At 40.5% G+C, this 26,599-nt stretch overlaps 2 protein-coding genes across 3 annotated transcripts; both read left to right on the top strand.

Moving 5' to 3' along the window:
* The first annotated feature begins 615 nt into the window (after positions 1–615).
* On the top strand, positions 616–14,750 carry LOC114139202 (plastin-2-like). Of its 2 annotated transcripts, XM_028008971.1 has the most exons (16): positions 616–732; positions 4,739–4,805; positions 6,025–6,176; positions 7,531–7,660; positions 7,753–7,885; positions 7,980–8,061; positions 8,140–8,305; positions 8,403–8,542; positions 9,038–9,133; positions 10,872–11,058; positions 11,152–11,230; positions 11,306–11,426; positions 11,507–11,640; positions 11,906–12,029; positions 13,148–13,272; positions 13,413–14,750. In XM_028008971.1, exons 2-16 carry the CDS (start codon positions 4,745–4,747, stop codon positions 13,543–13,545), a joined length of 1,863 nt encoding a protein of 620 aa, XP_027864772.1. In that variant the 5' UTR covers positions 616–732; positions 4,739–4,744; the 3' UTR covers positions 13,546–14,750. The 2 variants fall into 2 exon arrangements, with proteins under 2 accessions (XP_027864772.1, XP_027864773.1); XM_028008972.1 differs by lacking the exons at positions 616–732; positions 4,739–4,805 and having other exon boundaries at positions 6,048–6,180.
* A 1,058-nt stretch (positions 14,751–15,808) lies between these two features.
* Positions 15,809–26,252, top strand: LOC114139093 (cyclic nucleotide-gated cation channel-like). Its single transcript, XM_028008752.1, has 15 exons — positions 15,809–15,960; positions 16,221–16,310; positions 17,898–17,999; positions 18,170–18,361; positions 18,452–18,565; positions 19,165–19,271; positions 19,417–19,904; positions 19,986–20,264; positions 20,692–20,790; positions 21,905–22,282; positions 22,422–23,523; positions 23,762–23,826; positions 24,522–24,641; positions 24,727–24,829; positions 25,014–26,252. The coding sequence occupies exons 2-11, from the start codon at positions 16,222–16,224 to the stop codon at positions 22,605–22,607; spliced, it is 2,034 nt and encodes a 677-aa protein (XP_027864553.1). The 5' UTR covers positions 15,809–15,960; position 16,221; the 3' UTR covers positions 22,608–23,523; positions 23,762–23,826; positions 24,522–24,641; positions 24,727–24,829; positions 25,014–26,252.
* The last annotated feature ends 347 nt before the right edge of the window (positions 26,253–26,599 follow it).

The raw sequence follows: 26,599 nt of genomic DNA, 5'->3' as shown, positions 1-26,599 counted from the left end.
AGTGAAAAGGGGTAACTTAGCAAAATTCTGCTTAAGGCCCCATTCAACCTTAAGCAGCTCTGCTTAACCTTTCACGTTACACTTGTGTTGTTCTGTCACATAAAACCCCAATAAAATGCAAAAGTGTGCCGGTCAATGGGACAAAATGTGGAACTATTCCGAGGTAAGGACTTTTACAGGTCACTGAATGAATAGTTTTAAATGCTATAATTTGGAAAAAGCTCAATATCTTCTCAGAATATTTGTTGAACAGCGGCCCGAACATTAACATTAGCATATTCTGCCGTGAGTTGGTGATAGGTAGGCTATATTACCGCCTGTTCTCGGTAAGACTGTAAAAATGTGGAATTTTTTGGTCATAACACAACATATTAAACATTATAGCTTTGTGAAACATACCTCAGAAAATAAAATGGCATTTTAAATCAAATATGTGATGTATAATTTTATTTTATTTTATTTTAGCAACAAGTTTTAAAAAAAGAAGAAAGAAAGAAACTTCCGGGGGAAACTAGCACTCTCCCAGAAACCGTAATTTATTGATACCTTTGGGTGTGCGGTCTGTGGAGGCGGGATGTGCCCCGGAGGAGAAGGGGTGGCGCGGCGGAAGGCGGAGCGGCTCCGCTTACCGGGCGGTGTCAGCCGTGAAAACGGGACGGAGCGGCAGAGGCAGGCCGATAGAGGGTTCCGTTCCTCCGGGTGCTTCCACCGAACTGCTCCAGCGGACTTCAGGTAAGGACGTGATGTTTCTTAAGGGCGTTTGAATGTTATAGCCCGCAGCTTTTATTACTGCGCCACATCTCTTTAAAACAACATTACTGCAGCTTGAAGTTTAAAATTATGTAACATTTTAACAATGTCACAAATGTAGTTTAGAATGATTTTTAAAAAAAAGACTATTACGTGACCCTTCAGCATAAACACCCAACCGAAATGTTAATATTATGGTTTTATGTGATATGGTAGCGTTTTATTTTCTTTCTCTCTCTCTTTCTGTAATTTTTGGTCCCAGCAGCAGCCATGACCCATAATCAAGAAAGTCATGAGCATCGCTGCTGCTGCTGCTGCTGCTGCTGCTGCTGAGGCTGGCTGGCTGGCTGGCTGGATGGATGGCTGGCTGGCTGGCTGGATGGATGGATGGATGATAATGTGCCAACAACATCTAGACTGACTCGGTGTTTCCTCTGGACACGCTGTTTTTAACTGTCCTGGTGACCATGTTGCCCTGGGTAACCTCAGTGGTGACCTTTTGTTATCGGTGGACCAGTGTGGTCAGACTCAGTCAGATAAATGAATCTCTTGCGGTACTGCTGTCACTGATGTCGGTGAAGTAAAAGACAATACCGCCTATAAACAGTGACATCTTGTGGCAGTAAAATGCACAACTTTTCTGAGTGCACCCATGAAACAAGTTTTCATGAACTCAATAATAATAATAATAACAATAATAATAATAATAACACATTTAATACCAGAGATGAACAAATCCATCAGAGAAGGATTGGAATAAGCAAAATAAGCAGATTTTCTCGTGCAAACATATTCACATTCACAATTCAAACACCAAAATATATATTTATTTAGCAATTTGTTTGAAAAGAAGGTTGGCAGAAGTGTAAACATATTTGTTCCTGCCAGCTTTCTTTTTCTTGTCTTACTTTGCATCATTCTTTATTTAAAGATTTCATTAAACTAAGAGCTCCTCATAATTTTTTTTGTCTGTAAATGCAGCAACGATGCAGTCTGATGTGCGTTTATGGTCTCAATTAAAATCAATGGAAATATGCCCTGATGATTAAATGAGAGGATTTTGTCATTTCCACATCAATTCTTACTCTATCAAATAACATTCAATATTTATTTCTTCTTCTAGCCATGATCAAGCCACTCAGTTTTTCCTTTGATTGGCTCTGTTTATTCCACTGCTCATTTTGGCTTGCTAAGGCAGTAGTTTGTAGCTGCCATGTAGGAGTAACATACTCGCTGCTGCCTGTATGGTATTTGCGGTGGTAAAAATTCTCCGGTACCCATTATTCAAATAGTCTGGGAAACAGAATAACTGCGCTACACAACCCCCAGGTTTCACAGTCCCATAATGCATTTGTCACAAGTGGTTTACGAAATGATCCCATGCCTTTCACCACTGGCACGTTCGTCCATTATAATGCGCTCCTTTTTGACTATTCAACCATCAGCTTTGCATACTTCCCCTCAAACTGAAATCTCTCGTTTGTTTGTCGGGCTGTGGTTTCATTAAAGCATGCAAACGAGGACCTTGAAGATTTAGACGTGGACAGGTTGACTGCAGTTGACATGCTTTGGACTAAAACAGCAAAGAGACGTCACAACACAGCTCCCTTTTCTCCAAAAAGTCTTCACAGATCTGTTAAGAGCAGCTGGTTTAGGGGGCGGGGCCATTTTAGGTGGGGCCACCTAAAATGGGTGACCACTCCCATTTTAGGTGGGTGTCCTTTGAGATGGATGGTGAAGCTTTGTGTTACAAAGCTAGCACACGTTCAAAACACACTGTCCAACAATTCATATATTAACCCATTTTTATACTAAAATAAAAATATTGGAGTTAAAATTTCATGTAATCATGAAAATGTAAATACATAACAAAATAAACCCATCATTTGTGTACAGAACAACAACAAGATGAATGGCAAGAGAAATTGGTTGTCTTTGTATCTGTTAGCCATACACATTAGATAAAGGAATAAAACATTGTAAGTTCATCTAACTTTAATGCCAGTGGTAAAGAAAACACCTTGAGGTGAGTTTGGCTCAATATGAGGTTAAAATTGAATATAAAGGAGGTCAGATGGTGATGATTGGAGGTCATAAATGTGACCCGCCCGCAGACATTATTGAAGGCTGTTGGTCATTTCACTCCTTCTCCATGTTGACCTCTGAATGTTTTGTAGTACAATTATTGAGTTTCACTTGGCGTCACAAATTTGACACCATGTGAGAGGTTGACATTAGCTTCTGCTTATTTTACTTTTATTGCATGGCTGGGGATGTGTTTTTAAACAATTTTCTATTTCTGAATTTTATGGTTTTGTGTCATGTTGGCATTTGTGTTGTTTTAAATGTTTTTGATGGGTTCTGTACAACACCTTGGTCCCTTTGGTAATTTAAAGTGCTTTATGAATAAAGTTAGATTGGATTGGATAGGAAATGGTGCTGTCCCCAACAAGTGTTTCATAACAGTTTATTACTGACAGATCATGTAATTTTATGATTCGGATCAAAGGAATCTACAATTAGGAAGTAGAGTGCACCGATTGCAGTTTTCTGGTTCGTCACTGATCTTTCAAAGGGCTTACCTGCAGATTCCGATTTTGGCTGATACCAATTTGTTTGTCTGAAAAGCTGCAACGGTGTCGCTAAGTTGACAATACAGGGGTGACTATTGAGGGCTAGTCTTTCAGTCAGCCATTTTCAGGCCTTTTGTGGAGGCAGATAAGATTGGTGGGTAGGATCGGTTTCTTATTTAAGTACCATCCAATATTAAGAAAGTCTGGGCCAGTTTGTTGGTCTGTGCACAGTAAGAAGTCAGTTGGATATCTTGGTTTGATATCATGTCTATCAGATTTGATAAAAGTCGACTGGTTTAAAAGATCTCAGTCAATTCACCCATTAATAGTTACACATTCCTATCTCATCCCATACATAGGAACGGAATAAACTTTGTACAAACGGTTGGTAGAAAACTTTATGTTTGTTATGAAAACAAGCCGAATTGCAAAGGTTTGGTGGAAAGATGATAGGACGAAAGCCATCTAAACAAACATCAGAAATACAATTAACAGGCAGAGAAAGAGAAACAAAGTTCATGGATAGCGTTCAGTTGAACTGAATTCGATCATCCAATGGTGACCTTTTAGCCAATTTGCAATGGTTTAAGGTCGTATAAAAATGTTTGTTAATGGCTGCACGTCAAAAACACAAAGTCTTACCAACACATAAGACAAAACTTACAAGATCCAAGAGCTTATTTTAAGTCACTAATTCCTTAATATTAAAGTACTGGTTCCACTGGATGATTATTTCACTCATAACTAGTACTTTTTCATCAATATTAAGGAATTATTGACTTAAAACAAGCACCTACAGTATATCTTATTATTATACTACTATAATAATAGTAACATTTCTTATTTTGAACAGTGACAAACTGTGACTGTGAGATATTTTCTTTTGCTAACAGGCAGTGTTTGTTATCAGGGAAATCTCAGTCCATCTGCTCTCTGCAGCTAACAGCTCTCAAATCAAACACCAGCTAAATCAAATTCAGGATGGGGCCATCTCACTACCCTCCTGTTTCTGGAACTGGGCATCCACAGTAATTCTTTCTGGAGCATTGTCTAAGCTTTCATGCAATGTAATAAGATAGCTCTTAGCTCAGTAAGAGTGAATATCTTGCAGTAGTGGATGCATCAAAACAACTCAGTCTACAATGATCAAATATCGATGAGATCAGATGGAGCTAATAAGTAACCTAGCAGAAGAACAATGATAGATAAACCCTAATATAAGCTATAATAATCCATTTCTGTAACTTCCATTGGAAAGCTTCTGATAAAGGCTGTATTAAAACAGTAGAATATCAGGGAATCAGTTCCGTCCGGCTTTGTCACAGATGAATTTGCGCCGCCATGAAGTGATCCACTAACAGGAAGAGAAGTCAGAGTGCGGCAGTCAGCTTCATGAACATCTGTCTCTCCCTCAGGTCAGCATGTCTGGGAAGGTGAGCGCCGAGCAGCTGGAGGAGATCAGGCAGTGCTTCCAGAAAGTCGGTGAGTTCTCTCTCAGATCCTGCAGATACGATGGCATTTATCGTATTGTTTATCATTTATCATGGGAAATTGTTTCTCACAATAAGAATTTATCATTGTCATTATACATTATTTTTATTTATTTTTTATCAGTTATTTGTTATTTCTTACATTGTGTGTGAATTGTGAGACAGTTATTTTTTGTTTTTAAGCATATGCACTGACTGATGGCACTTTTTAAATTTCGTTGTTCTTGTGACAATGGCAATAAAGATTTATCTTATCTTATCTTATCTTGACAATATGCTGTCTTTGCTACTTTCTCCACTGTTTGTTCGGTGGAAGCATTAATTAATATCAGTAAATTTAAAAATATGACTAAATGTTGTTACTGTGCAGCTTAGTGATAAAAGTCACTTTTTAAAGCATGTTGCGTCCTGAAGAAGCCTAGTGTAAGTGGAAATAATTTTTAAGAACATTATGTGTTTATGGCGCTATGAATGCTGTGCCATGCAGTTAAGAGTCATACAGTTACTTAAAAAAAGAGTAAGAAATAGTTTTTTTAACAGAATCTTTATTGTTATTATAATAGTACCACAAAATATCACGATATAATCGCCCAGTTCATATCGCCCAGCCCTACATCATCATGTTACAGAATCAATCATTGATTTTACTCTGATAAAAATGGGTTGGAATCCTGAAATAATTTTCCACTTACTGGGACTTTCTAGCACATTTGTATTAAAAATCTCCCAGTACATTCAAGAGGTGAGGAGGCAGTGTGGTCCAACAGGATTTCCAGAGGGAATCTGGAGGACAAAAAGGCATGAATATCTCAACCTTTAACTCATCTGATCACAGCACACAGTTCCAATTAAAGTCTCGGTTGACTTCATACATTTCCAGTGGAAAGAAAACCCTCTTTCTTAGAGGACCAGTATGCATGTAAATACAGTGTAATGGTTGTCATAGAGATCTAGGTTTTACCTTCGTCATTGTGGGTAGTAGCAAGATAAGTACAAGATAATACCATTGGCTGTTGGCTACAAGAATTTATCCTTTGGGTTTGTATGAAGTTGTAATCTACCGTTCGATGCTGACAACTTTATTGAGTTCTCATCTTTTGACAAACACATCAACTGCCGCCATTTTATCTGGAAGGTTCACAGCACTTGTGAGAATTAGAGAGCAGCTGCATTAAACCTCCGTTTCCTCCCTTAACCCCATCCCTGTCTAGATGCGGACCACAGCGGCTACATCTGTGCCTCAGAACTGGGCGACCTGTTCCGGGAGGTGGGCTGTCCGTTGCCTGGATACCAGATCCGGGAGCTGCTGCAGAAACTGGACCGGGACAAAGACAGCCGCATCAACTTTGAGGAGTTCACGGCTGTAGGTAACGCTAACTAACTAACCAACTAACCAACTAACTAACTAACTCACTCACTCACTCACTCAACTTAGGGGTTTTATTCACTTTAAATTTGAATGATAAAGGGCTGAAAATTCACCGGTTTTTCTCTTTTGTTGCCATATTTAATTTATTGTTAAATTTGTCATGGATGTAAAAGTTAATAAGTACTAAATGATGGCTTATCTACACTTCTCTTTTTATCATTCATATTCTATTTCATTACTATGAGTACCCATACTGAACTATTTATTATAAGCAAAGCTACGCCAGACCATCATACTACCACCACCATGTTTGAGCTTTGGTATGTCCTCTTTCTGAAACGCTGGATATGCTCTAAGCTGGGTGTAACGGGACACTCAGCTTCCAAAAAGTTTCAAATTTGTCTCGTCTGACCACTGAATATTTTAGTTGGGGATCATCAAGACGTTTTTATTTTTGGCAAATATAAAAACCCTTTGTGTTTTATTTTGGTTTTGCTCCAAAATCTTCCCACGGAGGTAGATTCTGCAAAAATAATAAAATGGATGACCATCTTTCCTTTTCTGCTTCTTAAATATAACTTGGATTAAATAATCATCTTCGACAGATTTTTACCCGGGTCTTGTTACATGACGCTTAGTTTTTTTTTTGCTTTTTTTTAAGAGATGTATACAAATATCCTCACCATTGCCCTCCTACGCAATTCTGCTTGATTCTCATCTCTCTTCAGTACAATGTCTCCAATTTCTCTCATTGAACTCAATTTCTCTGGTAGAATTTCAACTGGGCCCCATCAGTGAGCAGAAGGAAACATGAATTATGTTATGCAACATTTTAGAGTTGTAGTATTTGTATGGAGAGGTTTAGTTTTAACAATGGCAGCAGAGGAAGTGAACAAAATCACTGACCATGGATCAGTTAAAGTCCATGGATATGGATCAATTAAAGTCAGAGCAAGAGGAAGATGTTATGACCTTACTCCCTACGTGGTTGTTTACAGCACATGTGTTTTCTGGTAAGCTTGTGTGTTACAGACATCACGGCCAAACGTTAGTCACTGGGTAAGAAGCCAGTTGTCTCTTGCCTCCAGTAAGTAATCCTTTCTCAGTAGCTACAGGTCCAGACCCTCTGTACGAAGCAAAATGTAGAACAAAGCACTGGGTTTTTACCAGGCTACAAAACAACTAATCTGGGTCAAACTTTGAAGATATAAGTAGGTGTTGTGAGTAGAACTGGAAGGTGCTGTGTTATACCTGGTATTTTGTCACTCTTACTGATGGATTGATATGTTGATGTACGTTTCTGCCCTCACTCTAACTTGCTGGACCCGTATTTCCCCTGACCTTTCAGATCTTCCTGGAGATGAAGGACGACAAACTGGCTCAGGGTTTCAGGAAGGCTCTCAGCAAGAAAGAGGGTGTCGTAGCCATCAAAGGCACCAGTGAGCTCTCCAGTGAGGGAACTACGCACTCCATCTCTGGTTAGTAGCTGCTTGAAACGATCTGAGCCTGTATCTCGTTAGGTTTAACAGTATTTCAGGTGATGTGACGTAGCACTTGACTTTCATTTCAGAGCAGGAGCGCTTCGCCTTCGCCAACTACATCAACTCATCTTTGGAGAAGGACCCGGACTGTAAGCATGTCCTGCCCATTGACCCTAACACTGGACATCTGTTTAAAGCTGTGGCAGACGGCGTTTTGCTTTGGTAAACCTTATCCATCACTTCCTTTTCCCCCTTATTGAACCTTCGTTTTCATATTCTAAACCCTGGTGTCGTTTCCTCTCATTTTTTGCCACAGTAAACTCATCAACTTGTCTGTTCCTGACACCATCGATGAGAGGACTATCAACAAAAAGAAACTCACAGCCTTCACCACACAGGTAAGACTCATACGGATGCATATTCACCCAAATCTGTTTGAGTAACGCAGTAAGTTCCCTCTGACTTTGGACCAACAGGAGAACCTGAACTTGGCTCTGAACTCAGCTTCAGCCATCGGCTGCCAAGTGGTCAACATCGGCGCTCAGGACCTAAAGGAGGGCAAGCCTCACCTGGTGCTCGGCCTCCTCTGGCAGATCATCAAGATAGGACTGTTTGCCGATATAAAACTGAGCCGCAACGAAGGTGCAGTACACTCAACTGCGCCTACTGCGCTGGACTCGCTTGATACAAAGTTTCGTTTCCATGTCTTGTTCCGGTCTGAACATCTTTGCATTCGCAGCCCTGGCAGCGCTGCTGCAGGATGGGGAAAGTCTGGAGGAGCTGATGAAGCTCAGTCCTGAAGAACTGCTGCTGCGGTGGGCCAATTTCCACTTAAAGAATTCGGGCATGACCATATCGAACTTTTCTGGAGACATTAAGGTGAGGAGACGTCACAGTGGGGGCTGTGGTTATTTTATGTATCGACACTCATGTTGGGTTGGTAAAGGAATATGTAAAAGTTTTGCACCCATTTTCTACTTTCTGTGTTGGTCTTCTTAAAATAGAGTCTGTTTTAGCTGCACAGTTGGTAGAACTATCTGTGTTTCCATTCCAAATGTGTGAGGAAACTTTGTTGATATTCTGCTAATGTTGAAAAAACACAAGTTTCCATTAAGCAGATTTATTTTCATAATTCCAATTTGTGCAATTTTTTTGGTCGCTGGAAATGCAGCTGCAGTTGCCTTGGTTAATTGCTCTCCAAATTGCCCCTAGGTATGAGTAGGTTGTTTTTTCTGTGTTTCTCTATGTTGCCATGTGATGGACTGGTGGCCTGTCCTGGGTGTACCCCTTCTCTCACCCAATGGCTGCTGGATTCCAGTCTCCACAGGATATTCCCATGTTAACAATGTGAAACTCTCTGTGTTTTCTTTGCAGGACTCCAGGGCGTATTTCCACCTGCTGCAGCAGATCGCTCCAGATGGCAGCAAAGAGGACGTTCCTCGGATTGAGATCGACATGACTGGTCTCTACGTGAGTCTGCAGCTTCAGCAGCCTGCTCTCATTTTCCTCGGGGCGTCCGCGCATCCTTAAAATGTCTTCAATTCGTGAAAAAAATAAGTTGGCCTTAAATATGTTCACCTTGATCTCACATTTTGTTGTAAACCCGTGTGATTTATTTATAAGCATTTTTTGTACATTTCTTTTATGCTACAGGCCTTAAATTCCATTCATAATGGTCTTAAAATTTCTTTAAGAAGTCTTACATTTGTGTTGGTGAGCTCTACAGACACCTTGTTCCTTTACTTTAGTGATATCACAACATCAATCACCCTACACTGGTGAACACAACAGAAAACGGTGGTCACGTCACGGGAGTCAATCTTAAATCTATTTGCGGTTCAGACTAAACCCAGTTAAGGATGTTTATTGACGTGGCCATTCAGGCCGAATGGAAGCTGTTTATCTTCTTCCTGCTTCCTGTGGGTTATTTTAAGCTCAGGATATCATTCCGTATGGAGCGCATGTTATACGCTGACTTTGTTTTTTTGAGTTTGGATTTTAGTATCTTCTTCACCCTCAGGTTCCCACAGGAGACCTGGGAAACAATTTGGAAAAACAAAATTAAAATGGGGGGATTTCAAACTTAATTCCACGAGGGCAGGAAAAAGGCAGAGTTTCCTTCATTTCAAATCAATCCACACGCAGCATTTTGCTGACTATTTTTTTCTTCCAATCTTTGCAGTCAGATTCAACAACTTAAAAGATCATTGTCATCTTTCTTAAGTTATTTATCATGCATAAAGGATGTAATTCACACCCAATAAGATCAGGAAAAATGTTGATTGGCATGTTGGAAAGAAACATCTATACTTTTTGTAGTCATCAACAAACTTCTGGCATAATTCTTGTTTCTTTTTTCAACAGAAATATCAGAATTTATTTTAGCTTGTTAGTTTGCTAGCATTGACTTCACTTGTAGTTGTAGTTTGTAAATTTTCACTTGGGTCAAACTTGAACAGATATATCACAACTGTAGCCAGGGGGGGGCTTTTGGCCCTTTTCAGCTAATAGCTAACCGTCCTATTAGCTGAATAGGACGGTTAGCTATTCAGCTAATAGCTAACCATCCTATTAGCTGAATAGGACGGTTAGCTATTCAGCCAACAACCTGCGATTAGCTAAAATCCCAAAATGCTTGAGCCTCTTTCTAGAAACATTTAGAAATGTCTATTTTAATCATTCAAACACCAAATATACCCTCATACGCATCAATTCGCACAATGAAAACCGTCCTAGCACTACTGCAGGAGCTAACATTCACAGACTTGCTTATTTTCACTGTTAGGTTACAGCCACTCAGTGCAAAGGAAATTAAATGGGCCTTCTACATTGACTGCGTTACCAACGACACCCAATAGCGTATCAAGAAGCATTGCTCCTAGGTATGCTAGCTTCCTAAGCTACATTTATTGTCAGTCCACCCCGAAAGAAATGGTTCAAATGTACCAATAAAAGGCCAAAATTTCTGACTGAAAATGATAATACATATAATTGCGCCACAACAAGTATATTTTTTCTTCTTGTGTCAATCTTAATAAATTGTCATAACTGTCACAATAAACGAACCCAAAACAAATGGAAATGTTTTTTTTTTTTTATCTTTAAAAGTTCTTGATCTGTGTAGTGGTCATTCGTTCAGGGTCATTGATGAACCTGATGAATGTCAGGTTTCTTGCTCTCAAACCTGACATTGTGTTTGCGTCTCCAGGAGCAAGACCTAAAAAAGAGAGCCGAGTGTCTGCTGAAGCAGGCCGAGCGGCTGGGCTGCCGTCAGTTTGTGACTGCCACCGACATCGTGACAGGAAACGCCAAACTCAATCTGGCCTTCATGGCCACGCTCTTCAACAAGCACCCGGCGCTCACCAAACCCGAAAACCAGGAGTGGAATCTTGAGAGTAAAGCACGGATACGACCTTCTTGAAACTTTATTTTTCCCACCTGTGTCCAGATTTGTGTGGGCTTTATCATCCTCCTTGACTTTGTTTTAGGTGAGACGAGAGAGGAGAGAACCTTCAGGAACTGGATGAACTCGCTGGGAGTCAGTCCACACGTTCACTACATCTATGGGTCAGTGGCTCTCTTTCTGCCGCGGGGACGTTATTCTGTTCACTGGCTCATTGACGTGTTTGTGTTTGTATGCAGAGACCTGCAGGACGCCGTGGTGATTCTGCAGCTGTATGAAAAGATTAAAGTGAAGGTGGACTGGGACCACAGAGTCAACCTTCCTCCCTTCAAGGGAGTAGGAGGAGGTCACTTAAAGAAGGTCAGTTTGGAAACACAGAAAGACTTGAGACTGTGAATCGGAGTAGATCTGAATGTGTTTGCATCTTCCTCTTCCAACAGATTGAAAACTGCAACTACGCTGTGGAGCTGGGGAAGAACAAAGCCGGCTTTTCCCTGGTGGGAATCGGAGGTCAGGACCTGAACGAGGGGAACGAGACTCTCACCCTGGCCTTGGTGTGGCAGCTGATGAGGAGGTTATATGACTTTTCACTTTCTGGCTCACAGAGTCAACGTCTGCTGAGGATGCTAGGTTGCTATGCAGTTCTGGAGAGGGAGGGGGTGCTGTTTGTCCAGCTTTAAGTCTGAGTAATTTGCATTTTCAGAGGCTTCCTCAACTCTGACAACATATGAACTTTACGGGAAATTTCAGTTTCACTTTGAATATGTGTCATTTTTATTTTTCAAACATTGCAATATTGGTTATACTGAAGGCTAATAATAATGACCGACATGGTGCAGGTACACTTTAAACGTGCTGGAGGACCTCGGACATGGAGAAGTTGCTGGAGACGATTTGATCATCGCGTGGGTCAATAAGGCTCTGAAGGAAGCCGGCAAGAGTTCCTCCATCAAAAGCTTTAAGGCAAGTGACCAAACCCATACAGTCCCTTTCCCAGTTTTTTATTGGGATTTTATGTGAGAGATGAAACTTAAATAGGACATCAGTTCGAAGTGAAATCAAGAAAAAAAAAACACTAACCAGGGAAGCCTTGTGTCATTCTTTAGAAGTTGTATAATTATTAATTAGACTCAACCTGTGTCTAATTTCCTCAAAGGTTTGGTTCAAAGATCCATTGGCAGCGTTAGCATGTCCCAAAAGTTTGTCAAAAGTTTTTAGAGGGATTCAACAAGTGGTGGGCACCACTAACTAAAACGTTAGCTATGCTAACCCTGAAGCACGAGTCAAAACACTAGTTCCGCTAATGCTAAAGTGCTACCCCAACATAGGACTTAGTAGAAGCTAATGCCAAACATCATGTTGACTTCTATTTGGTGTACCAAATATCCTGTTGGTACACCAACATGATATTTAGTAGAAACTAATGCTAAAGTGGTACACAAACATGGCATTTAGTAGAAGCTAATGCTAATATGCTACATCAACATGGTATTTAGTAGACGCTAATGCTAAAGCGCTAAAACCAACCATGTTGATAGAATGTAAGGGGGCTTTCAAAACAATTCACATAATGAATTTTGGCATGTATTTGTTTAATTGGCAGCTCTGTTTGTTAATTTCAGTGTTTTCTTTTGTATACTTCATATATTTGTTACTTGCCATTTGCTCAATAAAGTTTCTTGAAATAAAAGACATAGTGAAGAGAGGAAACAGAACTGTCTTCTCCCACTTCAAAATAAGAGCATGAATATAAACATCTACCTGAAGAATTCTTAACAGTGGATAACCAAAGCGTCAACATAGATGTCAAACTTTATTCATCTGAAAGTTTACAAATCATATAAGTAAATTAATGCTTTCGAAGTTAAAATAAAAATAGAAAAACTAATTTAGAGGAAGCTAAGTGCGCTAAATACTTTCAAAGTTAGCAAAATCACTAAGTCGCTAAGCAAAAAATTTGCTCCGTGAATTAGCGGAAGTGTCAACAATAGTAAATAAGCAGCCGGATGTTGATGTATTAGGACGGCCTGAAGCTAATGTTAGAAGTTTTGCTAATTTGCTGTGTGTGCCTGTCTGTTTAGGACAAAGCCATTAGCACCAGCCTTCCAGTGCTGGACCTGATTGATGCCATTCAGCCGAAGAGCGTGAACTTTGACCTGGTGAAAAGAGACAATCTCTCAGATGAAGATAAACTGGACAATGCCAAGTAATCACCTCTAACAAACCTGAACATGCAGCGGGGCTAAGAAGCTTTGCTTTTTGCCTCGTCGGAGATTAACAAATAGTTACTTTTACTTAGCAAGATGTTACCATAGTAATCCTATGTTTAAACCTTTCTTGCCCCAGGTACGCCATCTCCATGGCGAGGAAGATCGGCGCTAAAGTCTACGCCCTGCCTGAGGACTTGGTAGAAGTCAACCCTAAAATGGTGATGACCATCTTTGCCTGCCTGATGGGGCGGGGCATGAAGAAGGCTTAAAGAGCAGCGCGTACACATCTACACACACATGCACGCACGCGCACACACACACACACACACACACACACACACACACACACACACACCGACTGTCTTCACCTGCTGAGACATAAAGGCAGTGAACACGGTGTAGAAGTTTGTTCTGACTTTCTGTCTTTAAACAGAAAGAGGAAGCTAAAGCTAAAACGTCAAAGGTTCAAACATCATACTTCCTGACTTTAGCATTTAGGTTTAAAATTGATTGTTCATTTCAGAGACCACTCTCTCACCTGTAGAGAAAAGTAGAAATAGTGTCTTTAAATCTGAAAGTTGCGACACATGGGGAACATCGGGGCGATTTTTTTTCCAGTTTCCGGTTGTGTGATGGGTTTTTTCTCCTCTCTCGTCTTATCTTCATATTTTCCGGGGTTTTTTCCATGATATCCTCCTGTGTCACGGCTTTCTCAGTTCTGCTGTGTGCCAGCCTGTTCACAGGATAAGCGTTTATCACAATTAAGCCATATTGCTCTTCACAGAAAGCCTTTTATTGTGAAATTTGCAGTCTGACAGAAGCCTTGTTATGTCATAGATGGTCTGTAAGCTGAAAGTCATTTATTAGTAAACCTGATTTTACTGGGATAAGAGCTGGATGCAGCGATTCTGCATGATGACTGAAACTATCCAACAAAATCCATCCAAAAGTTTTACTTTATTGTGTATTTTAAAAGTCAGGACGATCACATAAAAAAAAAAAATCAAGTTTGGGTATTTTCTGTTGACTTCTAAATAAAAAGAAAAATCTTGTTGATAACTGAAAAGTGTTGTACTTATAGCGAAAGATTATTTCATGCTGATGGATTTCTAAGTGATGCTGTTTTCATAGAATATTACAACAATACAGTTAATAAATAAGAGCTGCAGGTCAGTCTACGCAGAATTTATTGTTCATTTTAAATCTGTGTTTATATTCTCACCCCTATTAACACTGTAGCTGTAATATCAACAAGGGAAAACGATTCACAACCAAATTACGAACGAATGGTGAAACTCATCATGTTGCTGCGTCTTCATACATTCCACTGCTGCTGTAGCTCCACTAATATTCACTACAGTTTCCTGCCTTACAATCATTTCATTGTAATGTAAATTGCTTTCAAATACACTCTACTGAGAATGACTGTACAATCAGATCTCTTGTCTCAAATAAATACCTTTTTTTCATTTGTCTTCGCAGTCTTCTTTGCATTATTGTGGATAAATGTCCCACTAGAATATATGTTATATGCCCAGTACATAGTAAAGCTGTTATTGTTTATTTGAAAAATGACCACAATTCACTGCATTTATCAGGCACAGGTATCACATTTTTTCTCTATTCACTGTACATATTTGATAGGTTTCTATGCGTCCAGCATCAGTTTCAGCCATGTTGATTTGTTTTTTGTCCAGAACATGCAGTTTAATGCCAAAATGTTACCATGTTCAGCTAATCAACAGATAGCATGAGACAAACTTCCACCACTATACTGATGATCTATACATCTTGATGAATTCTGATGGGTTTAATTAGTAAACGTTTTAAGCCAATTTGAATAAATTGAACTTTACAGCACTGTTTGATAACCATGATCGAGTTGGACGTATGTATGATTGGATCAAAATAACTTTTATAATGAAGTACTTTGAGACGACGTGTTATGAACTGGTGCTTAACAAATAAAATTAATTGAATTGAATTGAGTAGTCTTAGACCTGTAATAAAGGGGCGGTATTATCTGATTTCCAGGCAAAATATTCTAGGCAGTATGAACTCTAACCTTTTCATTTGACGTTGTTCTGCTCTAGAAAGCAGGATGGGTGACGTTTCCAATCACTGGTACCCACAGATCACCGCTTCCTTCCTTTTGGTCTATGCTTCTATTATTTACAACTAAACATAATCTGCTGAGCGTTACCTTTTTAACGGTCAAATTAAAGGTAGAAAAATGTTTCTTTTCCACATGGAGCATAAATGATGTTTCCTGACAGAAATAATCAGATGTGGGCATCAAGACATTTGTCAGCTTCTGAAACCTCGTGGAGAAAACACGAAGACACAATCGCAGCCCAGAGGCCACTTCAAACAGGGTCCTTGAATTCAGATGAGCTTGGTGGTTTAAAAGGAACACGCACATACATACACACACACGTACAATTTACAATTTAAATTATGCTTTTTCAAGTGCACCATGTGATCATCCCTTTTATTGGTTACGTTTGCCCGCTTCATCCATTTCAGCCGTCCTCTGTGTATTCGTCTGTCCATTATGCCGACTGTAATGAGAGGCTTGAAAAAAGCTGCACGCACAGTACCAGGTGGAAACTGATCAACTGAACATGAGGATTGATTTGGAGATTTGACCGCAGGAAACGTCTGGAGGACAGAGGATTGATCAGGTTAGTGAACTTGTGCCATGTTACTCTCTCTTCATTTCCTGCCCATCAGCTTGTTGCTAAGCCGTTTCTGTGGCGATGCCTGGTGCAGCATGACCTCATCATGACCTTCTTTTGCTGATTCCTGTATTTTTTAAATTATTTTTTATGTGACTGTGAAGCTTGTTTTGAACATATTCATATATGACCCAGTGTCTGTTTGGTGTCACCGTTCTAACACAACAGATAAAGAGCAGAACCACGTTGTGTTTTTGTGTGAGCAGCATGACGGGTCCACTGCACGATTCCCACAGGTTGTCTGTGAAAACATGGACGGAGGAGGATAGTGATCGTGCTGAGAGCACACTTAGCAGGTACCCCCACCCACACACACACCCACACCCACGTTTGCGCGGCTATCTTTGTGGGGACTTTCCATTGACTTCCATTCATTTCTACAGCCTAAACCTTACCCTTACCCTTTTCCTAACCCTATCCATTACATCCCTAACCCTAACCAAAACTCAATTCACACCTTAGTCTTAAATCTGACCCCGGACCCAAAAACAGCGTTTCCCCTTGTGGGGACCAGGTTTCGGTCCCCACAAGGAGCAGTGGGTCCCCACAACGTAGTACCGTATATGTCAGGAAAATGATCCCCACAAGCTATTAGAAACAAACGCGCGCACACACACGCCCACACACACACACACACACACACACGCACACACACACACACACACACACAGACTTTTAAAAGGATGTGCGCTTTTTATGTATTTTTGAAATAAGTGTGGCTTGGTGCTATGGTTAACTGAGCAACCAAAATCACCTGCTGCTGCTTGAATTAAAGTGTGAGGATTTGAGTTCTTCTGTGTGATTTTTTTTTTTTTTTTAGGATTTTGTGTCAGTTGAGTCTCTGTGTTGTCCCGTCTCCCCCTTGACTGATCCCAGCTGTGTCTAGTTCCCTTGATTACCCCCTGTGTATTTATACCCACCTGTGTTTCTTGTTCTCTGTCAGGTCCTTGTCTGCTCTGTCTGTGTCTTCAAGTCGAGTCCAGTTACTACCAGTGTGAGTAGTAACTGGTAGTATTATTGAGACTTTCATCATTAAATCATCATTGGCTCCACTTTAACATGGGTCTACCGCTTTTCTCCTCACCATCTACACCCCACTTCATGACATAAAGTATAATTTTACTATTAATCAAAGTAATCTGAATTTACAAGTAGGGGTGAACCGAAAAAATTTTAGGCTGATATCGATATCCGATATTAACGTTGCTCTTGTGGCCCATACCCAATACTTACTGATATTGTATGTATAAGGGCTGAAACAACCGATCAGATTAATTGTAATGAATCAATCCTTGAAATAATTAACTAATTTGGTAATTGATTAATCGCTAACTAGAGCGTACAGGCTCCAAAAAAAGGCCATTTGCTGAAAGAACAAATCACACTGGGCGGCAATTCAGTCAAAACTGTACAAAAAAAGGAGAAAAAAAATAAGTTCAAATCACTTTGAAGCTGCAGCAACTAATGACAATGGAAAAAATTTACAGTTAAAATAATTAGCCAATTAGAAACAAGAAACGGGCAGCGAGAGAGGCTGGACATAAGTGCAACTGAGGACCCCAAGAGGCCGACAGATGAACTGCAAAAATAAAACAAGAAATGATGCAACTGAAAGCTGTTAGACACGGAGACGGGTCAATGTTTGAACCACAAAAAAAAAATCCATAAAAACTTTGGAATATCATTGCGGCCTCACAAGAACTTAATGCAGTTATGATAATTATAAAAAAGTAAATGGTTTGTGCTTTATGTTGTTATACAGATGAGCTCCAGTCATTTGGGAATGTGTGTTGAGTCAGTGTTTCAGACATCGAAACATTGACTCGGGATAAATCAATATCCTGTGAGTTATTCCAGTATTTTCTGTGTTTCTGGATGAATAGGGGACAGTCGATATGTGATGACACTTCTTCAGAGCTGCAGCGAATGGCCGCCATCGAAAGGAATTCCCAGAGTTCCTTTCGAGGCCGGGGGGCGCTGTCCAGGTACGACTAAAGGCTTTTACTAGAATATCCATGAGTAGTGCTCACGTAAGCAGTAGGTACCGTCTTCTATTTATTTTCTATTTCAGAACCAATAGTCAACAGTCCAGACGTTGACTAATGTTGATCTGTAAAGACTACTTCATAAGTATTCCTGTACTTTGTCTCTGTAGAATAGTGAGTATGGTGATGACTCTGAGGGAATGGGCTCAGAAGAGTCTGGCCGAGGGGACGGAGCGGCCCGACTCCTTTTTGGAGCGCTTCAGGGGCCCGGCCAACACGGACCTACAGGCCCCGCCCAGCAGGTTTAGCCACACCCACACTGGTTCCGAGACAGAGAATGAAGTCCGACGCTCCCGACGCACGTAAGACGCCAAACGACCGTCCAACTCAGCTTGCTCTCAACGTGCCGACCCTGATTTGATTCACTCTGCTTTTCTGACTCTTTCTGTCAGGAGGAGGAGGAAGTGGAAGGTTGTGGTTTTATCCCCGTCTGATGATGCCTACTACAACTGGCTGATAGTGATTGGAGCAGCGGTTTTTTATAACTTCACCCTATTAGTTGTGAGGTAGGGAGCTGTTATTGCAATAAATATTAAAATAGCTGCATTCCAATTGCGCAAATTAGAATTATTTAATGGAAACACGTCACTTTCTAGCGCAATGTTTTTGTGCTTCAACTTCAACCTTTTCGAAAATGTTTTATTGCGCAGCTACAACGGAAACACTTTTTTCTTGTCACGAGTAACCGGATGTTACTCCTGACCGAAAAGACGACGAAGAAGAAGACAGGAAGTGGTAGGAGGAGGGTGACTCAGCATGTTTTTTGAGTGTTCTTTTTTTTTTTTTTTTTTTTTTTTTACCCCTCCAGCGGGTCTTTTGTGGGCTCTAGTGTCCCTTATATTATAGTGGGCTGACAGGAAACAGGGAAGGAGAGGGGGGAAGACATGCGGCAAATGTCGTGGGGTCTGGGAGTCGAACTCACCACGGCCACGTCGAGGACTGAAGGCCTCCAAATATGGGTCGCGCTAACCACTACGCCACCACGGCACGCCCAAGAATGAATGTTCTTTTAATGACTTATTCAGGTGTGATTTTAATTGCGTTTTGGTGGGAGATCTTGTTGTTTTCAGTTATGTGTATTCACTCTATCCCTGTTTTACTGAAGGGCCTGTTTTGATGAGCTTCAGATGAAAAATGTACAGGTGTGGTTAGTCCTGGACTACATCTGTGATGGAGTCTACATCCTGGATATTGCTGTCCGTCTCCACACAGGTACCCAGTTAGTAATCTGACAGAAGCAATAGTCTCTGTGTTGCTGTCAGAATAGAAATCCTTATTCAGTGATGTAGATTTTCATTTACATGGTTTGTTTTGGTCCACATCCTTTCTCCTGGGCATTGTTTGTCTATATGTCAAGGTTTTCTAGATCAAGGCTTGTTGGTGAAGGACGTGCGTCGTCTGAGAGAAACCTACATCCGAACGCTACAGTGCACCCTGGACATCTGCTCCATCCTCCCCACGGACCTCCTGTACCTCATAGCCGGGATGAGTTACACGCCTCTTCTCCGGTTCAACCGTCTGCTGCGGATGTCGCGCCTCTTCGAGTTCTTTGAACGAACAGAAACACGCACGAGTTATCCCAACGCGTTCCGCATCTGCAAGCTAGTCCTGTATATCCTGGTCATCATCCACTGGAACGCCTGTGTGTACTACAGTTTCTCCAAAGTCCTGGGTCTGGGTTCCGACTCGTGGGTGTATCCCAATGCTTCCGACCCCGAGTTTGGCTCGCTGGCCAGAAGCTACATATACTGTCTGTACTGGTCCACTCTGACACTCACCACCATTGGCGAGACCCCTCCGCCTGTCAGAGATGAGGAGTACCTGTTCTTGATATTTGACTTTCTGGTAAGATCGTCATCCCCAAACATGCCGTCCATTGAGTGAACCTGTCCACTGAAGACCGGTCTGTTGGTGTTTCTGTCTCAGGTTGGCGTTCTGATTTTTGCCTCCATTGTTGGCAACGTTGGATCCATGATCTCCAACATGAATGCAACGCGAGCGGGCTTTCAAACCCGTGTGGACGCCCTCAAACATTACATGCACTTTAGGCATGTGAGCAAGGTCCTGGAGCAACGTGTCATTCGCTGGTTTGACTACCTCTGGACCAATCAGAAGACAGTTGATGAGCAAGAAGTGCTGAGGAGTTTGCCGAACAAACTGCGAGCAGAGATCGCCATTAATGTCCACCTGGACACACTGAAGAAGGTAAACTCCCCTAAACTCCTCTGACATCAGCTTATTCAAGTCTTCGATGCCTTATATTTGGGTAACTATCTACATATCATCATTTTGCTCTGTCTATAACAGCAGTGTCAAACTCTAGTCGTCAAGGGCCGGTGTCCTTCAACTTTTAGATGACCTGTCTCCAATGGTAACTCATTATCAGAGCTCTGTAGCATTTGACTCCGTACTAGTGAAGCAGTTTTGCTACTAAATTCAAGTGTTTACGACAAGGGAGGCATCTACAAGTTGAAGGACTTTGGCTTTTGGCTGGAGTTTGAGTCCACTAATCTGGAATGTTCTTTCACGTTCATAAAAACGCTCATCAGAACCTGAATTCTGAATCCCATTTGTCCATAAACTGCCGTGTCTTAAATATTGTCTGCATCTGTGAATGTGTGCGTGGATCCAGGTGCGTATTTTCCAGGATTGCGAGGCCGGTCTCCTCGTAGAGTTGGTGTTAAAACTTCGGCCCCAGGTGTTCAGTCCTGGTGACTACATCTGCAGAAAGGTCTGTACTTCCTCTGAAGATATTATCATTTGTTGGTCTTGGAAGAATTGCTAGTATCTGTTGAACTGTGATGGTTGACAGAATAGCCAAAAACACACTAAAACAGTCCAGTTATTTTACAACATGGGACTCTAATACCACTGCTTTGTATCCTAAAGCGTTTCGCATTGCTGGCTCCTTCTCGTGAACAACATGTCTACTACTTAAATAACAGAAAGAGACATTTCTACCATATTTTCTGGACAATAAGTCACACTTTTCTCATAGCATCTTCAAGTTGCTACTTATAGCCTAGAAAATATGGCACATTGTTTTCTAGTGATGGACACAACACCATATCTATTTACAAAATGCTCCTGTAACATAGACATGGGTAAATATTGGATTTATACAGTATGATAATACACTTAAATGTTTCAGATAATGATATAAATTTTAATATTAGATTATTTCAATTGTTAAGCAAGATAGTTAAGTCGAGTATATTTCTATAATACGCTTCAGCGACAAGGCAGTTGAAAGTGCTTTAAATCATAAAAACATCATACAGTCATCAATTATAAAATAAGCAAAAAACATTATATTTTGTCAAACGGCATTATTAAATATGTTCATCAATGTTCCTGTTACTGCTAATCAAATCACCTTTTATCAAATAGGCTTTCCAAACCCATCTGGCATGGTTTTAAATTTGTTTTGTCTTTTTGTTTAGATGGAAAATCAATTATTTTACAATGCATCTTTACGATAATACATTATTGTAGAGAAATAACACATTATTTTATAGATGTGAACCAACAGTATTTCATTTTTCTCTATTTGGTGCTGCGTGGTTATGATAGTGCGAGTTAGATTTCTGCCGCTGGGCGTTTTTACCTTCAAACTCAAAATGAGTTTCAAGATATGCATTTATTCTCATCAGACGTAGGTCTTAACGTTTATTTGCTCCAACTCAGTTATGTTTGTGTTGTGGCTAAAAATTATAGCTGGGGGTAGTTTGTCTCTTAATTATTAATGATTGTTTTCGCAGGTTTTTAAGCATGTCCTCGTTCTTTTGCAACTTTAAAATGGCTTACGGAGGAACCTTCGTGAAATTGTCTCTGCTTTTTCTGAGGGCGATGTGGGCAAGGAGATGTACATCATCAAAGAGGGCCACCTGGCGGTGGTGGGGGACGACGGAGTCACCCAGTTCGCTGTGCTGACCGCAGGGAGCTGCTTCGGAGAAATCAGCATCCTGAACATCAGCGGCAGCAAGATGGGGAACAGGCGCACCGCTAACATAAGGAGCCTGGGCTACTCTGACCTCTTCTGCCTCTCCAAACAAGAGCTGATGGAGGCTCTGCAGGAGTTCCCCCACGCCAGGGCGCAGCTGGAGCAGAGGGGGCGGGACATCCTGCAGAAGGAGGGGCTTCTGGAGGAAGTAAACGTGTTGGCCGGAGAAGAGCTGGAGGAGAAGATGGAGAGGCTGGAAACCAGTCTGGACCGTCTGCAGGTCAGTGTAGCGGCTTTTTATGAAACTTTATCAGTTTTTAAAATTTGATCTTTTTCTAATTTCCATGATGGCTTTTATTTTTATTAAAACAAAACTGACTCCTGACAGCCTGTCAATAACTGTAACGAATTATTTTCAGACGTGTTTGGCGCGCCTGCAGAGTGAGTTCAACTCCTCCCAGCTCCGGCTGAAAAAGAGACTCACGGCCCTTGAGCACAGCATCACCACGGCAACCACCGGCAGCGGCTTCCTGTCGGACGCCGACGGCAGCGAGAGCGTCTCCGGCTGCGACTTCGTACGAAGCGAAATCAACATCCGGCTCTGAATGGGGGCGTGTCGCGGTGGCGTAGGGGTTAGTGCGACCCATGTTTGGAGGCCTTGGGTCCTCGACGCGGCTGTCGCGGGTCCGACTCCCGGACCCGACGATATTTGCCGCATGTCATCCCTCCTCTCCTTCCACCTTTCCTGTCAGAACTACTTTCATATAAGGGACACTAGAGCCCACAAAAGAAAAACAAAAAACATCCGGCTCTGAAGACTCACCTCACGCAGCTGTCAGCAAATACTGTTATTTATTTATTTTGTTTTATTTTCAGCAATTCGATACATAGACTTAAAATAAAGTAAATCCCAATACGGACCACAATTTTTGGATTTTTATTTGCTGAAAACAAACAGAAAAGCGCACAGTGTTTCATTTTACGCTTGTTTTTCTGTGCGACATAAAATACTTTGTAAAGTGGAAGGATTGTTGGGTATAAAAACTTTTTTTTTTCTAAACAAACTTCTACTCTTCTGGATTAAACCATCTTGTAGATAAAATCACAAATGTAAACTAACATACAGCATAAATAAATCTTTATAATGAATTGAGTAGAAATAAAATCCCATCATGCTACTAGTTAGAACTACGAATAAATACTTTAGTTAATAGGGATCTTTTTTTTGTCAACCTGTTTGATGTTGTTTTACTCTTTCGTATTTGTCCTAATGAGGACGTTATTGCCTTAAGAATCCCACATAAACCTTGTATATAATTTAAGATCATAACTTAATATGTTTCAGCATGAAGGCTGTGTGAAAGTGTGCGTTAAGGACACTGACACCTGTGTAATGTGGTAACTCTGTAACCTGGAGTCAATGTTAGCAAGCAAGTGGCTTCTGATCAAAGTCCAACAGCACAAGTCTGCAAGGTAAGAGGAAGTGACTTCAGCAGACAGAGAACTCTCCAGATTGAAAAGGTAAAATAATTCATTTGCTGTTTGTTCAACTCAGTTTTTTAACCTGCTTCCAATCCAACATGCTGCTGTTTTATGCAGTGAAGCTTGTTTTCTCGCTAGCTGACGCATTCTGCAGAGAAAAGCTTCAGTTTGGATCACCTAGTTTGGCCTCATGTACACACACACATGCAGGTAGATTTCTTCCGTGCTTTGAAATAATTTTCCACTCCATTTTCTGTTTGTGGGTTTTTTTTTTTAGCAATGCAGTTAAGATCTCTGGTGCTGGGTGTGATGCTGGTGTCTGCGGTGTCTGCTGCAGGCCAGGTAAGAGTTTATCTTTGTGTGTGCATTCATTTTCTTTTCATTTGCATCAGTAAAATCATCAACTATAAGCAGACACATTCAAACGAGGGCAGAGTAGAGAGAAATTGTACTGAAGTAAGTGTTTCACGTGATTGTGAAATCTAATGAAAACGATTAACGATTTTCAGCTTATTTTTAACTAATAAAAATCTGGAAACATTACAAGCTGGGCTAAATGTTAGAAAGAGTTTACAGGGGCAGTAGCCCAGGGCACCAGTTATTGGGAGGCAGGCCACAAAACCTTTTTTTTTATGTGGATGCATGTTTTGAAAACATTGCACTTTATTTTAGAGTTACAGGTCCACATCAGGTGAGTTGCAATAATATTCTGGGATTTCTAAGAATATAAACAACACTCAAGTATTTCAAAAGTTATTTAGTGATTTTTTTATTTTTTTTTTGTGGGAGGGTTGGGAGGGTAACAACATGAAGCTACTGGGACGTATTAAACTCACCATAATCAGTTGGTATAATCAACTCAGACCCGGTTTATTTATAGAACTACCTATTAATGTATTGTAAATTGCATTAGGGAAGTAAAGTTTCTTTAGAGGATAGGGCACCAAGACGGTTTCCAGCCCATGGGCCTACATGGTTGTAAATCCGGCCCTGCATATGTTTGTAATCAACACTGTATTCATCCATCTATGTTGCAGCCTGGTTTCTTAGAGTCCATCATGCTGTCCATCCAGCAGCGTCCTTGGCTCATGGGCGTCTACGTCTTCGTCGTTGGACTTCCCCTCGTTCTCTTCGTCAGCTTCATGTGGCCTGACAAGGTACGTTATGACTACATTGTTGATATTCTCTGGGTAAGTAGCACAGCTGCAAACCTTGGAACTGTGTGTCGTGTTTTAAACGTAGAGGTTCGGCCCACCCGACCAGCCGTATTACTACAAGAAAACGGATGATGCCCAACCAGACGACCCTGAGGTCTCCCCGCGGAGAAAATCGGCAAAAACCAAAAGTAACAAAGTCTCTCAGAATTTTTTTTTTTAAATCACGTTTGTCATAGTTTCCAAACTGAAACAAATTGATAATTATTAGCTTTTATGAAGGTGTAGTTATTTATGATTATTTTAGCTGAACATACATTCACCGCCTGAGAAAACAAACATTTTGTGTGTGTCTGTGTGTCTGTGTTTGCATAGGATCGCAGATCAGTGAACAGAGCTCCGCAGAGGAAACATCAACTCACAAGAGATTGCTGAGCAAACAGTAATGCTCTCAGTGTGACTAACCTTACTGTTATTGTAAAACTGCTGCTGGGGCTGGAGCGGTGCAGTCAGGACTCAGTCATGTATAACTTAAGCTTCTGACTGTAATGAGGACAAATTAGAAGCTGCTCTGAACCTCACATACTGATTCCTGAACGATGTGAATAGATCTGCAGCTTACATTTCTTTTAGTAATCGATTATAAACTGTCGATTTTTCTGACAATTAGTTGGTTATTCTGACGATTAATCGCATAAAATATTTTGCACAATTTGCTGATTTTTCTCTCCTTTTTTTTTTTTTACACAATATTAGGAATACATGAAAAATGCAAATAAACAAACATTGCAATTCCTTTTTCTAAATAAGAAAATAAATCTTTCATTGCCTAAAACGCAACAACTGCATTACTTTTTACTACAAATGATCATTTGTAGTAAAAAAACAAAAACATCAACATGTGAGAAGCTCAGCCCTTTCTGCTCAACTTAACATCAATAGAGTATTAAGCTAATCTGTTGACTGTTTTAGGCTAACGGAGTAAAAACTGAACAGCAAAAGGAGCTGATTGTTTATTTTAACAATTTTGACTCAGTTACTACCCTGAGTGTGTTGTTCTTTCAGCAAATGGCCTTTTATTGAGATTGTATTTAGTTAGTACGTAGTTAGCGATTAATCGATGACTCGACTTGTTGATGATTATTTCAATAATCGATTAATCACAATTAATCTGATTAATCATTTCAGCCCTAGACGTGACTACGACGTATGCTGTCTGATTGCTAAATCTGAATAATATTCAGCATGCTGTTTGTCCTCATTAAAATGTAAATGAAAACACATAAATGTGAGATTTCAAAGTTAATTATAGATTTACATATTTTATTTTATGTAAACATCTCATTTCCTGTCAGAAACATATGTGTTGGTTGGGTAAAAATATCATTTTTATACATTATAAATTCATATTTCCTAGGTTAATTGCAGTTTTTCAACCACACATTTAGATTCACCAGTCTAAATTCACCTTCAGCATCCATTACAACGTTTCAGTTTATGGTAATATTCTTCATTAATCACAAAAGAAGACAAGATGCTTTCTGTATCAGATACTAAGTTCTATTTTTCTAATACTTGTTTCATGCAATAAAATGCTAATTATTTTCAAAATCATTCATTGTTTTTTCTGTATTTTTTCATTTTTTATTAATATTCTCTCTTTTTGCCTCTCACCGTTCAGATGCTGCTATGATAATAAAAAAAACCTTTCCATTTGATACAATCGGCAGTGTATTAAATACTTAATTTCCGCACCGTATGTATAAAATGAGGCTGTCTGACTGCAATCAGTCACAGAACAATTATGCAACCAAATAATGGAGGCAAATGGCCTCAATCCGTCCTCCGTCCTCCTACAAACGCTGGCCTTCAGCCGCATTTAGCCACTCCAAGCCATTATTTCAAATGGCACAAAGCTGCTAATCAGAAAGATGATGACCACTCAAGTCTCTCAACGACAC

The sequence above is a fragment of the Xiphophorus couchianus genome, chromosome 23 (assembly GCF_001444195.1).
Source record: "Xiphophorus couchianus chromosome 23, X_couchianus-1.0, whole genome shotgun sequence".
NCBI lineage: Eukaryota > Metazoa > Chordata > Actinopteri > Cyprinodontiformes > Poeciliidae > Xiphophorus > Xiphophorus couchianus.
Note: the sequence above shows the minus strand (reverse complement) of the source record. Positions and strands in the feature narration are given on the sequence as shown.

What these genes read in the sequence shown, in the direction of transcription:
- LOC114139093 (XM_028008752.1), top strand. Translation starts at nt 16,222, where the DNA reads ATGACGGGTCCACTGCACGATTCCCACAGGTTGTCTGTGAAAACATGG. An exon ending in GGCCGGGGGGCGCTGTCCAG is followed by an intron (nt 18,000 to 18,169) that starts GTACGACTAAAG and finishes TTGTCTCTGTAG; the next exon opens with AATAGTGAGTATGGTGATGA. An exon ending in TGCTGTCCGTCTCCACACAG is followed by an intron (nt 19,272 to 19,416) that starts GTACCCAGTTAG and finishes CTATATGTCAAG; the next exon opens with GTTTTCTAGATCAAGGCTTG.
- LOC114139202 (XM_028008971.1), top strand. Translation starts at nt 4,745, where the DNA reads ATGTCTGGGAAGGTGAGCGCCGAGCAGCTGGAGGAGATCAGGCAGTGC. An exon ending in ACTTTTCTGGAGACATTAAG is followed by an intron (nt 8,543 to 9,037) that starts GTGAGGAGACGT and finishes TTTTCTTTGCAG; the next exon opens with GACTCCAGGGCGTATTTCCA. An exon ending in GAGGAGGTCACTTAAAGAAG is followed by an intron (nt 11,427 to 11,506) that starts GTCAGTTTGGAA and finishes CTCTTCCAACAG; the next exon opens with ATTGAAAACTGCAACTACGC.